Source organism: Phalacrocorax aristotelis, chromosome 13, assembly GCF_949628215.1.
Source record: "Phalacrocorax aristotelis chromosome 13, bGulAri2.1, whole genome shotgun sequence".
Classification (NCBI taxonomy): domain Eukaryota; kingdom Metazoa; phylum Chordata; class Aves; order Suliformes; family Phalacrocoracidae; genus Phalacrocorax; species Phalacrocorax aristotelis.
In genome coordinates this window covers 14,414,619-14,429,536 of record NC_134288.1, presented here as the reverse complement: position 1 = coordinate 14,429,536, position 14,918 = coordinate 14,414,619, and the positions used below count along the sequence as shown (strand labels likewise).

At 47.8% G+C, this 14,918-nt stretch overlaps 1 protein-coding gene across 1 annotated transcript in view; it reads left to right on the top strand.

Moving 5' to 3' along the window:
- Positions 1–10,002: 10,002 nt before the first annotated feature.
- Positions 10,003–14,918, top strand: part of GNAS (GNAS complex locus) — a 157,228-nt gene continuing 152,312 nt past the window's right edge. Inside the window, exon 1 of the mRNA XM_075108768.1 lies at positions 10,003–10,379. Coding sequence (XP_074964869.1) covers positions 10,130–10,379 — 250 coding nt within the window. The 5' untranslated portion in view covers positions 10,003–10,129. The remainder of the gene's footprint in view (positions 10,380–14,918) is intronic.

The following is a 14,918-nucleotide window of genomic DNA, read 5'->3' as shown; positions in this document are numbered from 1 at the left end:
TGGGCTCTCCCAGTGTAATAGCACAAAGTATTTCATTTAATCTGTGGAAACAGGTTAAAGGTTCTCGAGAGGTTAAAAGGAAAACGCTACGGGGGTTTATGGGTTGATTTTTATGGCTATAGATAAGTGGGAAATGGGGTACTATAAGGAAGGCACAACCACTGTGAACTTGGAAGTTGTGTAAGTTCTCAGCAAGGTGTCATCTTTGCGTGTCCTGGGTATGTTCTAGCGTCACTGAGGTGCTGCGGTAGAAATTTGAACAAATTGCTTAAGAAATAGATAAAAATCTATTCTTAAAAAAAAAAAAAAACCTTGGGATTTTTTGTTTTCTGGTAAAGGCAAATTCTGGAGAAAATAGCATGTTTTAAAAATCTTACTTTCATGTTTCCCAGTTAGCTGTACAAAAGACGGCTGAATTCATAATGTAGGTACAGGTTTGGCAAAAAAATCTCCTTGGTGTAGAATACTAAAATTCTGGCGTGCAGCTCAGAAAGCAAGAACCCTTTGGCAGGACTTGCTTTCACACCCAGAAAATGATAGATTTTTGTCTTTTCCCTCTTGTAGCCTCTGTCCCCGTTGCTGCCAGTGTAATACAGTACAGCCTTTGGTGTCTTTTTTGCCAGATGAAACAGTTTCTTAACATGAAAAGGCTTCGTTGCCTTCATTGTTCCATTCTCTTCTATTTTTTCGACAGCAATAACAGCAAGGGGGATCATGAATGCTTTGCACTTCCAGGAGGGCTTTATAAATGAAAGGCTTGAAGTTTTTTTTTCTTGACGCAGTTGTTCTCTGTTTCACTTGGGGCTTTTCCATTTGGTTCAGTGGATACTGCGGGTCTTCAGCTTGGCGCAGAAGGACCCTCCTGAGCGAAGGGCAGCTGTCTGCCCATGTAGTTTGCACGGATGTTCCAACCAGATGTGGTTTGGCTCTACCCAGGCAAAGAGTTAACCAATTCTTACTCTTCAGAAATCGTTGGGAAGTTAAAAAAATACTACAGCGAGTGAGAGAACAACAAAATACATCGTGTGAGGAGGACAAAAGGAACACTGTATTTTTCCAAGGTTGGGTGTTTTTTTTGTTGCACCAGAAGAGGAAAGGTGGTAAATTACTGAGCATTCCCCTTCTGTGCCTGCAATCTGAGCACCGCAGCATTAGCTAGGCAGGAGAAGATGCAGACACCTGGACTGATTAGAAACCAGATGTGAGAAAGCAAGCAGTGAAGTAAGAGCCTAAATGGTGAAAAAGAAATTAAGTGGGTTTGTTCTTTTTTTAGCATTTAATGAGGCTGGTGTTAATGCACTGGGGCCTCATTAGCAACTAAAAAATGGCTTTAAAGCTGGCCATCTCAAAGGCTCAAAGACTCTGCTTTTGTTCTTGGTGGGCACTTTCAGGGATGTGTTACTGCAGGACCAGACACCTGCAAGCCCGTTGCAGTGGTGACATCTAGAGGATTCGAGCTCTCTGCATGGGCCACAGCTTCACGCTGTGGGAAGGATGGCCTTTCCCACCATGGGCCATTTCTGCTGCCAGCTAAACCAGTTTCACAGTGATGTAGCAGAGGAAAACATTTAAAAAACACTCTGTGTGCACATGTAACTGCCCCCTGAGAGAACACTGTGCTTTCCTCATTCTGCAGCCCTCATGTAGTTTCAGATTTCATTAACTAGTAGTGTAAGCTGCACTACTGCAAGCGAAGAATAGAAGAGCAAAATCTGTTACTTCGCTCCTATGATTGATTGACTTATCAGAAGGTCTGTGTCTGGGGAAACTCTGACGCGGTTCCCAGAGCCGGGGTCAAGTGACGGTGTGTGATGCAGAGCAGATGCAGCTGTTGTGCTCTGGGAGCTATTTCCACTCTTCTCCTCCCGATCACCGACAGTATCTTGCCCTGGAAGCAGTGCACAAATAATCAGAATTATGACTCCAACTGCAGCCACAGTGAATCGATGCCTGTTTTCTAACAAGAGGCAACAGGCAGGTGTTCAGGCAGTGTGAGTATATAAAGAGAAGGCGTAACTGGCAGCTTAAACTCCCCTGCAGAGCTGCTCCTTCCCATTTCTTTGAGGCATGCCACTGCAGTACCTTCCTGAGAGCCCTGGGTTCGCTCAGCCTCCATGGTCCTGGCAGCTCCCACTCTTTACCTTGGCTCTTGAGTGCCTTGGCACAGAACTGTTCCGTGGCGGAGCTGCCAGGCTGCTTTGGGGCTTGCCGGCGGTGGAGATACCAGCCTTCTCCACCTCCCCTGTCCTGTGTGGCCAGCAACGCTTTCATGTTCAGTGCTTTTTTTTAACCAAGAAAGTAGATCCCTTGTTTCTCTGCCATTTTCTCCTTTAAAGCTGCATGAGAACAACGAGGTCTAGCAGACAGAGTCAGCCTGGCCCAGTGCTTCCATGGGAACTATTAAACTGCAGCACTCAGAGAAATTATGAAATCTTTACTGGTAGAATTTAACAACCTACTTACGCTGGAGCCAACCAGGAGAGATTTATAAAGATGTAAAATAAGCTAATTCTGTTTTAAATTATTTTTAAAAATGAACAGCACAAACTGGCTTTAAAATCAAAGGGCAGATTTGACTTTTAAAAATGAGATTATACTTTCTGAGGCCAAAATGAAATGCTGTTGACCCAAGAATTGAACAAATATTTGTGAGGAATAGCAGTGAGAAGGATTTCTGGAAAAGGGAAATTTGTAGTAGTCTCCATCTCTCTCAGGTCTGCTCCTCTGCTCCATACTATCCTAAAAGTCCTTGTCTGTGTAACTTCCCGTGCTCACAATACCTCCGTGTTACTTGTTTGCTCTTTCTCACAAAGCGCCGCGGTCACATCGGTGCCCAGATCAGCTGGGCACCCTGTTTGCACAGCATTTCTCAAAAAACCCCTTGGGCTGCACAGTCAGACCTGGACCTTGCCACACTTTTGGCATTAGTCACTTAAAAAAACAGAGGCCTGCAATTGCTTCATCACGAAGCCTGACGGAGAAGTGGGTAGCACTGTTAACCACTTCAGTTAAGGCTTATGTTAATTCTGTGAATAAGAGCATTGACATATGAGTACAGTATGTGCAGGACAGAGCTTTTAACCAAGGCAGGATGCTGGCTAAGGCCCAGGACATCCAGTTGTTCTTTGCTTATTACGCTGAACATACAGTTATGTTATCAAAATTGTACATCTGAGTAAGACTTTGCTGGTTCAAGTGAAACGCTTTGCTCAGTTCTTACTTGTTTTTTCCAAAAGGTTGTGTGATCTTTTCAGACACTGATTCAGAAATGAGTGTTCATGTCCTACTGGTTTAATTAGTCACATGGACTGAACAACATGCTTGCAGCGAAGCACACAGCTTCTTCGAGCTGGCTTGAGCCTTCTTCAGAAAGGCAAGGCTTGTGCTGTTTCAGGGTACAAGGAAAGCCGCAGAACTGGAAGGATGATCGCTGGGAATTGCGTGGTTCACAGGGAACATGGTACCTCACCAACTGTACAGGAGACCCTGAGCTTTTAAACTTACTTGACCTGCCCACTGGACAGTACCGTCTATGAATTACTTGTCGCTCCTGGATGCAAGCCAGTGTTGTTGCAGGATTGCTCGCTCGGTTATTTGTTTCTGCCCGCGAGTGCTGTCTTGGCGTATGAAACCAGCCGGGTTTGTTTTTTCCTACCTTGGTTGATAAGAGCCAACAGATGTCAGTGCAGCCTGAATAACAAGAGGCTGTGTCGCTGCTCAGGGCTCTGCTTCTGCAGAAACATCCCTTGGTGGGAGCTTCACCATCAGACGACTGCCGCGTGCCTGGGAGAGGGGGAGAATGGTGCTGAGAACAGTATCGGTGTTTTAGGGGAGGCTGGAGAGGCTCTCACAGCTAAAAATATCCGCCCAAGTATTTTCAAAAACACATTCGAGGGTCTGTATAAATACACAGACTTTTGTTGACAGAACAAGACCGCTCATTTATGCAGTGTATTATCCTTGAAAACCTGCTCTGTTTACGCAGGGAGTCCCATGACAACCCCGGTTTGCTAAAGGTGCCACAATGGTCTCACAAATGTGTCACTTTATCTGCTGGAGCGGGATGGGGGGAAGCAGGAAGTATCTGCAGGCTGTAGGAAAAGCAGTTAAGAAATGGAAATAGGCTGCTTTATCAAAATATTGCTTTACTGTTTTCACAAGTGCAATCCCGGTGGCTCTCTAGCCCAACCTGGGACACCTCTTACATGGCAGGTTAATGCTAGACATGTCTATAAAGTAAAATCGGTGGAATTAGGTAGGTCATCTGGTTCTGTGATTTCTGAATGGAAGGAATTTGACAATGTGCTTTACTCTTTTCTCACCTGAAACCATAAATATTTTTTCAGGTGACAGCTGTAGGACCTAGAAAGGCACTGTATGGTCTTCAGTGGTTAAAAAAAAGACAGTATTTTTATATTGCTGAAGGAAAATTGAGGATGATGCTGAAAACTAAGATAGTCAGGAGGAAACCAACCATAAAGGTAGTCAAGGGAAAAGGTAGCAAATTTTAATGTATTCCACAGTGTGAAAAGTTTGTACTTTGGCATTTGGATGGTGGCACCAGCGGTTCTGTGCCCAGCGAAGCCTACCTGTCAGGGAGCAGTTCGTATCCCCAGAGCACAGGCTATTGTTACTTCTAAAAGACACCTACATGAGTGTCTTATGAAATTTGGCAAGAGGAATGAATCCAGGAGCAAATAGTCACACTTTAATTTGTGCCCACAATGTCAGTTTGACCCCATAATGCAGCACTCTCAGATACAGCTACCCAAGTCCCACTCCACCTCTGGATGCACTGCCCTTCTTCTTGCCACGGCCAGTCTTCCATCCCTCACTGCATTGTCAGGACCACAGAGAAGACAAATGCTGGATGAGGTGATGAAGGATCTCGTGGAGATTGCTTCAGGATAACTAACATCTGCATAAAATCAATCAGGATATTAATAAGTTGGATGCTTTTCTATTCAACCACCCACAGCGAAGTGCACAGCTTAGCTCCTGGAGTGCAGGACTTCACCCTGCAGCTTATGGGAGCCAAAGATGGACTGGAAGGGTATCAGTCAGAACTGACATTTACACCAGGATGTCATCCCCTCCCACAGCCATAGCTATATGCTCCAGTCTCCCCACACAAAGCCTTTGCCCTCTCTATATATGGAATGGACTAGATGAAGGTGGCTTTGCTCAGCCTACATCCTCGTGAGCCCCAGGGTGGGAAGCTGGAAGCCTGCTCTAGGAGCAGTAATGCTGCATTTGCTGACCATGTCTTCAGAACACCTTCCCATGACTAGAAGCACTAATAACTTTTGTCATTTTGTATCTGAAATACAATTCAAATGTAGCTAATTCTACCCATTGTGCCTTATCTGTGTATCATGTTTATTTTACAGATAAACTGGCTTTTAAGTCAAGACACGTGACAAGGTCACTGATGGTGGCTTTGTGGTTATAGGTATCAGGAACTCCTGGCTTTCAAACTTTCTGAAAGAAGACGAAAAGTTAACAGCTTAGACTGATACTTAAACAAGGATTTAGGAAACCAAGATTGAAATTAGGTGCTTAGTCACCCTTTTAAATCTAGGCTTCAGTGTAGGAAACAGAGGAATGGCAGTAAAATAAGTATTGGCCTGAAGCAAAGGACCAGAAGCAGAGACCAGATAGAACCTGCTTCAGCTAAAATTAATGGAAAACACTCGCAGTGTTCAGTGGGTGTTCAATCATATAGTCACTGAGCAAACTCCACAAACCCAGATTCCTCTCCTTATGCCCTAAAAGCCTTGTTTTGCAACTGGGTGGCATGATTTATTTTTCAGGGGTGCTCCAGCCACACTGCGAACAGCAGTCGTGGGGCCCATTTAAAAAGTTAACTCCTTTACTTGAGATGCCGTTAACAGAGGTGCCAGGCTGCAGCCACCTACACTGGAAAAGCTGAGTGCAGATCAGCGCACTGGAGAGCGGACTGCCTGTGGGAGGGCAGCGCCAGGAGCTCATGAGCGGGTCTGACACATGAGTGTTTTGCAACAAGAAGTGAACATTGCATGTATATAGATCACTTACAGTAATAGGGGTGGGAGTTTGAGTTCAATCAATTATTTTCCCTCCCAAGGCATAAATAAATACAAATTTGACTCATTTACATGTCTCTTGCTCACATATTTCCTGTCGTTGATCAAAATTTTGTTGCTTATGTGTCTTTGTCTCTTCTTTTAACACTGCAGTCTCACAGTTATTGCCTCTCTCCCTCTCTTCCTTGGTATTTTTTTTACATTCCCAGATGGCCCACAATGCTTTTTAACCTCTCCACTTCCTGCCACCCCATTGCAGATGGTAGAAACAACAGAATTAAAAATATAGAGAGATCTGCAGCTCAGGGCAGGACAACTCTCTATTCCCTTCCTTCCCTGCTGGGAGTCAGGAAGAGACAGGGTCTTCAGTCTCCCCCACCCTGCTTGGCTGCCAGAGGAGCAGGAGCGGTAGAGGAGGTGTACGGAGGAGCAGCAAACTCTACAGCCATGACACTGCTGCAGGCTCTGTGCCTCAGAAAGCCCTCTTATGTCCCTGATGTGAAGAACTCCTCCTGGGCTGGTACAGCCGTGCCTCGTCCCAGCGGGCAGCTGAGATTTACAAGCTCTCACTTCAATATGCATGGGCAGTCTCCTTCTTGTGATGCTTGCTGCTTAAGGAGTTTGAATAAAGCTGAACGCATCGCCACGAGCTATGCAGTTTGTCGTGCACAGGTGGAGTGGGGTAGATATGTAGTCTGTGGCTGTGGGCATGACCAGTGCCCTTCGGAAACACATTCTTTAACTGCATTTTGTGAAACCCACCTAATCTGTGCTTTTTAAGCCTGAATCTGTCCTACAGCATAAATGCTGCAAGTATAATGCAGATGAACAATATTCATATGTGGCAGAAGATGGTTTGTTCTTCAAGGTAATTTCCTCTGCTATCGTTGAAACTGTGTGCGATTTCAAACAGCTGTCACTCTGTGCCATGCATTCTTTGCTCAGACTAAATATGTGACCTTATCCTTGCTGTCACTTTTTGCCACCAACTAAAACTGGTGTAAGCTGGGAAGCTGATGAACCATGCTTCTGATAGTGTTAACAGCTGGGATTTGAGTAACTGCATCTATACTGTAACTATAGGCAGGGCCATAGCCAGGACTACACCAGGGTGTGAAATTTCTGATTTCCTGAAACAGTAATTGTTAATTTTACGAGTTATTCTAGGGGTTTAGAATAACAGGATGAGGGAAAGCTTGTCTTCCACTTTGAAATCCTACTTCGTTTTCAGATTTCTACTTCAGATCATACCTGGGAGACGATGGCCGTTACAGCAAAGATAGGCTTAGTGTGCTTTGCAGAACTTGTCACCTGTGCTAGAAAGGTTTTCCAAGTAACAAAACCAAGACGGGCTGATCTTAAACTTGTCTTGCTATGAACTGTACAAGCAGGAGAACTCTGCCCGTCTACCTACAGAGCCAGGGGGACAAATTCACAGGCCGAATGCTGCTTTCTAGCTTCACATTTTACCTTTTGGGTTTGACTGGATTTTTTTTTTAGCTCTCAACCTTTACGAGTTTGCTTTCCTTTTGCAGGTGGTACATCGGTAAATCCCCACAACATGGTGTGCTTCACAGAACTGTCCTGTCTGTAAGTAAAACCTTCCTCTTGTTCCATGTCGCGCCAAAAAGCACAGGAAATAAAAGAAAACCCCTGTTAATAATCCTCTAGGCTGACCTTTACATTTTCTTGGTATATTACATTCTCAGGGATGTGTTCATCAGAAGGACGAACTCTCAGTCCCAGAGGAAAAGGCATTGCAGCAGTGGAGGCAGAGAGTGAGTCATGTGGGCACCTCCAGCCTGACGTGAGGTGGATTAATTCCTGCAACAGGCAGCAACTGTTGCTGAAGCCTGGGCTCACAGCGATGTGTAAAGTGAACTTGTCTCCTGTACAATGATTTAATTTGTACACTTACTAATCGCTGTAAAATCCACGCAGCAGCGTATTGATTAGGTGCCTTGAGTGGTGCATAGGCAACACAATAAATGGGAAGAAGGACATGTTCTCTCCCTTTGCTCAGGTGATGCCTTTCTCCAGGAAGAGACCCGCTGACTTCCCACAGCATAACTCGCAGGAGTGAAGAGGTAAGAACCTGGCCATCAGTTACCAGACCTGACTGAAAGTGAGTCAAACAGAAAATAAACTTGTTGAAATAACTAACATCCTTCCTACGAGGGACACGCATGCACAGTCTCTCCTTACAGAATAGCTGCAAGTCTTTCCAGGCATGCTCCCACTGTGAAGCATTTGCTCATGTCTCTGCCTGAGCCCGAACTCACAGACCATTCAAACACATTTCCTGAGCTTTGCTCGTGCATCCCCACTTACCATTGCCGGTTGTTCCTGGAACCACTCTGGGAACAGGATGCCAGGGAGCCAGTTTGCAGAGAAGCCCGAGCTCCCTCCTGCAGGACAGGGCTCAGGATGAGCCTCACCGAAACACCACCATTGCCTGCCAGGAGCACTGCTCCTCCTCTTCTGCTTCAGCGCAAAGCCAAACGGGTTGATTTTAGCCTGGTTCCCAAGGCTAGGAGTAACAAAAGGTACAAAAAAGAGAGCTTGTCAGCTCACCTGGTTAACAGTGACCTCCGTGGGCAGCTCTGTCACTCCTGCAGGGCAGTTCCTGCCCTGTCAAATCTGTCCTGCTGAGTCAGCAACAGAAACGCTCGAAAGGTTCCATATAGGGTTTGACCTGCTCAGCCTTTTGGATGGTGTTACGGAAGAGGGAAGAGAGGGTCGCTGCAGCCCTCTTAACAGATCTATCCTTCTGCTGACACTGACTCGCAGAAGATTTTGCAAGACAAATTTGTATCAAGAAGGCATCTAACTTGCACAGAAAGGAGAAACCGAGATTTCAGTGGGAACCACACCTGCTATTTGCAGAAGACAGGCTACAGCACAGATAGCTGGTTGGAGAGGTATAGCTCCAGAGTGCAGGATGTGTGGCCAGGCCCCAGGGAGTATTAGTCATATTACAAGTGAATGTTCAGAGCTGGCTGGAGATGAGTATAAAATACAGTATGACAAAGTTGGCAGTACCATGCATGGAGCGTGCTGCCAGAGAGGGGGATGTTACCACAACCAGCATCATCACCCCAAGCCAGGTAAGCTGACATTAACTGAGGAGGTGAATTTGAAGTTTGTTGCGAGGGAGCAGATGTGGTGCCTCCAGAAGAGAGGAGGAGAGTGAGAGAGCAAGCACTGTCGTTAACTTCTCCACAGGACGGTGGTGTTGGTAGAAAGTAACGAGAAGCCACTGACAAATACGAGTGTGCGTGGCAGGAAGCGAAAAAACCTGGGGCACGAAATGGCACACGTCTCAGTGTCACGTCCTTATTTCCAGCGGGCTGAGATGTGGCGGAGGAGCTCAGCCGCAGTGTCCAGACTGGATGTGAGCTCTCCCGTGGACCTGGGCTCTTCCCACCTGCCGCAGCATCCCCACCACATCCTGGCTGCTGGGATGTCGCCCCGACTCCCGACCTGGATCCCATGCTGGGGTGAGAGCCTCACCGAGGCCCTCAGGGTGAAATATCAGACCGGCGCTAGCCACGGTGGTTTGGGGTGCCGGAGATGGGAAGAGCTGACCCGACGGCTCTCCCGGCTGCCCCGTCCCGTGCCGTGTGCGCAGGGATGCGCTGGCCGGTGGCTCCCCTCGGGGAAGGGAGCCCGCAGAGCCCCAGCCGACCCCGGGCACGGCGGGACGGCGCTACCTTCACCCCGCAGTGGGGCCGGAGGAGAGCCCCAGGTGTGTGTGTGTGTGTGGGGGGGGTGTCCCTACCCCACCCCACCCCGCCACCGCCGGGAGGCTGCGGCGGGGGCCGCTTTCCAGAGAATACGGTAAACATGTCCGCATCACGTGTGGCCGCCCGCCGGCCGCGGCGCGGGGACCGGCGGAGGGAGGGACGGAGGGGCGGGAGGGACGGGACGGCTCGGCTCGGGACGGGACGGACGCCGCTCCGCAGCCGCCACGCTTTAAGAGGCCGCCGGGCGCCGCCGCCTCGCCCTGCCCGGCCCGGCGGAGAGCATGCCCGCGGCGCGGTAGGGCGGGCAGCTCCGGCACCATGGGGCTGTGCTACAGCCTGCGCTCCCGCCTGGCCGCCGCGCACCCCTCCGCGCCCTACGGCGGCCAGGCGGACATCCCCCCCCTCGCCGCGGCGGCGGGGGAGCACGGAGACCCGCAGGTGCGGCACCGGCTGCGGCAGGACCTGATGGCCAAGGAGCGGGCGGACAAGAAGAGGAGCAAAAGCATCGACAAGACGCTGAAGGCGGAGAAGCGGGAGTACAAGCAGACGCACCGGCTGCTGCTGCTCGGTGAGCAGAGGCGGGAGCGGGGCGGGAGCGGCCCCGCACGGCCCGGCAGGTGCGGGGCCGCCCGGAAGCCGCTGGCAGCGCCGGGGCACGGCGGCCGCGGGTGGGCCGGGCCGGGCTCGGGGGGGCGGCCGCGCCCCGGCGCCTCCAGCCCCGCCGCCCACGGGCGGGGGTGGGGTGGGGTCGCCGCGCCCCCGTGTGCGTGTGGGGGGGGGGGGGTCTCGGGGGTGCTGTGCCCGGCCGGGAGGGCGGCTGGCCCTGTGCTGGGGACTCGTAGCCAACCGGGGGGAGACGGCACCCCTCCTCATCCTCCTTCGTCCCCGCGAAGGTACTCGCTGGGTCCCCGCGAAGGCGGTGTGTCCGCCTCACCCCCCCCGCCCCGACCAGTTATTGACATGAAGCCCGTTACTGGGAGCCCAGAAGGAGAAGTCTTTAAGCTGGTGCGATTCTTCTGTACACCGAAAGCCTGAGTTTTTATACGTGCGTTAATTTGCTGCCGCCTCTCAAAGTACACGCGCGGGAAGTTGCGGGCTGTGAGGCTGAGGGCTGTGCTCCCTTGCGGTCCCTGCACCGGCACCTGCTCGCTGCGCGGCAGCTCCCCCGGGCTGTGCGGGGGGTGCTGCGGCGTGGGGACAGCTCCGGCACCCGGCTCCCTCCCTGTGGAAAGACACCTTCCCTTTACCTGCTCATGTGGTGTCTGAGCTTGTCCGTTACGTGACCCCAACGCACGCGGCTGCAGGAAGTCACGTATCGGCCTCCAGGTAAGTCAAGGGGGTTCGGAAATGCTTCTACTCCCCCTTCCCCCAGCACGCTGCAGGTGGAGCGCAGATTGTCCTGCACAAGCGCATTGCTAAACTCTGAACATCTTGGAATAATGGAGAGTATTTTTAAATGAATAACTTAAGAGCATCCTACACCCTGAGGCGTGTGTGGTACCACACGTGATAAATGGCAAGATTTGGCCCTGATTTTTTCGGCATGTGTTTGTAACCTGTAATAGAGGAGCTGACTTTTGAGGAGCTTTAGAAAGCAATATTGGACATAATTTTCTGAGTCTTAGTGGTGAAAGTTTTTATTCTAGAAGTGCAGCCGCTTTTGATGTGGTTGTAGCTATACTGATGTGTGTTCATAAAGGTGTGCTTGCTTCTTATGGGAAGGGGGGTGAGCAACACATATGTAAAGACTAAAGCTTTTGCGCTGTGACTGTATTGGTAAGAAATCACAAGTCTAACCACTGTGGCTTTCCTTTCAAGCACAGGCTATGCTGTAGGTATTTTACAGTTTGTTTGGTGTTTTTATTTTAACATATTTTGAGTTTGTTCTGTAGTGAACAGGTGCTTGCGGAAGGAGCTGAGAGAATTGCTTTTTCTTTGTAGACTAAATAATGGCTAATGTTGGTATTCATCTGCAAGCCTTTAAGTCGTAAAGGCTATCTGATAGGCTTCTGTATTTGCAGTAGGCAATATTTTAGGTGCCTGCTTTTTAATATTGCTTCTAACATGTTGTGCCACAGAAGCGGTTTTTGCAGAAACAGCATTAAACATTGAGTGGGTTAAACAACATATCTTAGCCGTTTAAAATTATCTGTGGTGAAGCCAACTGTAGAGAGAGCATTCTTTGTCGAAGTACTGATTTATAAATCTGATGGATGTGAGTCAGTGTTATGCTGGCAGTGGTTTATTATATTTCAGCCTGGACTTGAATAGCAGGAAGTCACTTCTTGGCCCTCTTGTAAATCTTGGGATGCCTAAGAGACCCATTTCCCTGCTCCTTGCGCAGGGACTGTCAGTCTTCCAGTTAGCTTCCTTCCCTTGCTGCTTCTCCCCTGCACCCCGCTCTCACTGTTACTTTGTGAATTTTCTATTTCTAAACTGGAATAAGAGGTTTAGGGGTATATTTCGTTGTACTTTATGTACATCTGCAGGTATTACTGCCACAGCTGCGTGTGTCTCTGCTGAAACTTCACCTAGATGCTTATGGATTGTGCATGCAAATAGTGCAGGACAGTAAAATTGAATGAGCGGGAGAGGAGCATCTAGCTGGGATTTAAAGCTGCAACTGAGTCTCCTTCCAAAGAATGGATTTAGGGTGGGGAAAGAAAAGACTGAAGAAGTGCAGAGCAGGAGTGTCTCCTCGCTTGGGGTTGAAGGCTCGATGGCAAAAGCTGCACCAGGTGCTCATGGTTTCTTACTTGTGCTCCCAACCTTTTAGGCTGAGGCGCTCCTGCAGGAGCGTATTGCTGGCACAGACAGCAAAGGGGACACAGGTGGCTGCTCTTACTTTGAGGGTAACAGAATTTAAATGAAGCCTGCACTGAAGCTTCAGGTCTGCTCCATCCCCAAGACTAAACTATTTTTGACGTATGACGTAAGGCTGAAAAGCTGCGCTGCAAATCTGGAGTGTTTCCTCATATCGCATTCATACCGAATACAGGAGCACACACAGTCACAGGTGTCTGTGCCTGCGTGTGTTTCGATGCTGTTGTGTATACAACATACCTTACAGCGGTAAGCTCTAGTCTGTTAACACAGGGTGTTAGATTAGTGCTCTTAAGCACGACTGGTGCTTGATGTTCCCATGTTGTAGTTCCTCTTTTGGAAGGACAAGTTCCTCCTTTATCAGAGTGCTCAAGGCTGTACAGTGCACGGGTGTAGTTACTCAGTGGATATCTGTTTGTCCTGTTACTTGATTTTAGGTCGCCTCAATATTTTTTCAGTCCTTTTTCATTCCACAAATGTATAAGGTAAATTTCTGATCCCTGAAACTTCTCTTAATTTCAGTAGAGCAAAGTTCTTACATCTGCTCTATTTTTGAAGCAATCATCTGACCTCGTACTTGCAGGAGAGCAGGTTTTTTGCTCTGTTTTTGTGGAAGGAAAATGCACAATCAGGTGTAATCTCATTGTATTTTGTTTAGTGTACTGTACAAGTCACAACTTCAAGATTACAGTCAACGTTATGTTGGCAACATAGTGTGAGTTCAGGGTTACTACTGGGTATTGGAGGATGATTTTCAGTGTGTGGGGGGTTGTTTTTTGTTTGAGAACAACCCTGGCTCTAAAACTGAAAGTGTGTGCTTGTGGGGGAAAAGATTTTAAACTTTGCCATAAAAAAATTCCATTCTGTATCTGCTTTCTCGTTTGTGACAATAATGTGTGTCTTCCTCTATCACTTTAAGACTTTAAAGTATATTTCAACTTAAATTGTTGTTTTTTTTTTTAATCTTACAACAAATATTATATGAAAACAAAGAATTGTAGCCCTGTCTGAGGAGTTGTAATGCTTTTGATCAGTTAGTATTTTCCTACAAGAACCTACTCTGAAACTGTTGCTCAGCTCTCCCGGTGTATGTGTTGTGCTGGTCTCCTCTCGGTGCTTTACCAATCTTTGTGTACTTAGTTTTCTCACTCTCTCAGGCTGAACTCTTACCCATGTAAAAAGTATGTGTAGCTTATTCCCATATTGAAAAGGAAATGTGGATGTCAGTACACCAGTGTAGATATATGCAATTGTCATCTTAGCTGTTCATAGTAAACTACAATATGTTAAATAATGGCCATTCTGAATCTTACCTACATCAGTGCTTAAGTAAAAGTGCTTCTAACAGAAATATTTATATTGGTACAAATATGAATATAGGGCATGCAAATTTGAAGTTTTTATAGGGGGAATATATTATACAGGAAGAAAAACATACTTTAAAAAGCTAGGAAATATCAGCGTGAAGACTAACCACAGTCACCCTCTCTGTGTGTATGCTGCATGGTAAGCCCCTCCAGACCATATAATTAAAGACTGTCTTGTATGGTTTACATTGTATTTTTTTTCCACAGGGCTTGTACTTCATTCAGGGCACAAGATGGATGTTGTGCAGTGAATGAGCAGCTATTCAATATTCTTATCCTCCTCATACAATGTGTCACCCTGTGCCCTATTTACGACACAGCAGCCGTACCCTGTACTGAATAAAGAACTGTTGAACTCCGCATGGGCTTTTCTGTAGTACTGATCACTGCAGGGACTGAATGCTTCATAAATGCCAGTGCATGGCACTGCTGTGAAATGAGGTGGTATCGTTCTTTCGTGGATGCTGGAGAGGGAAATGCTGCGAAAGACTAAAGCTAAAATTGTCCGAAGCTACCACCGATTTTAAATGCTCAGTCTTTGCCTATTTCTCCACAGTATTCAGCTTTTTTTAAAAAAAACTCATATGTTCAGAGCATGGGCCTTATGGTTGTGAACAGTTAGCACTTTTGCAAGGTGAGCTTTAGACGCTTTTAAGCGCAATCCAGGGAGCGAGAAGCACAGATGGGCGCCTGCTGTGGAAGCTGCGTGCTGCTTGGTTGGCTGTGGTAGCTCTGCAACAGAATGAAGCTGTCCTGGTTCTCCAGGGCAGCATTTAATCCCACAAGATAACCTTTCTCTTGGTGCCATCCCCTGTATTGCTCGCTTACAGCAAGGTGGCTATCCTGATGCTGCTTCTCTCAAGGATCAGGTGGGTGGGGAGCAGAAGACACCCAGTTATAAAGATGGTCAGGAGCTT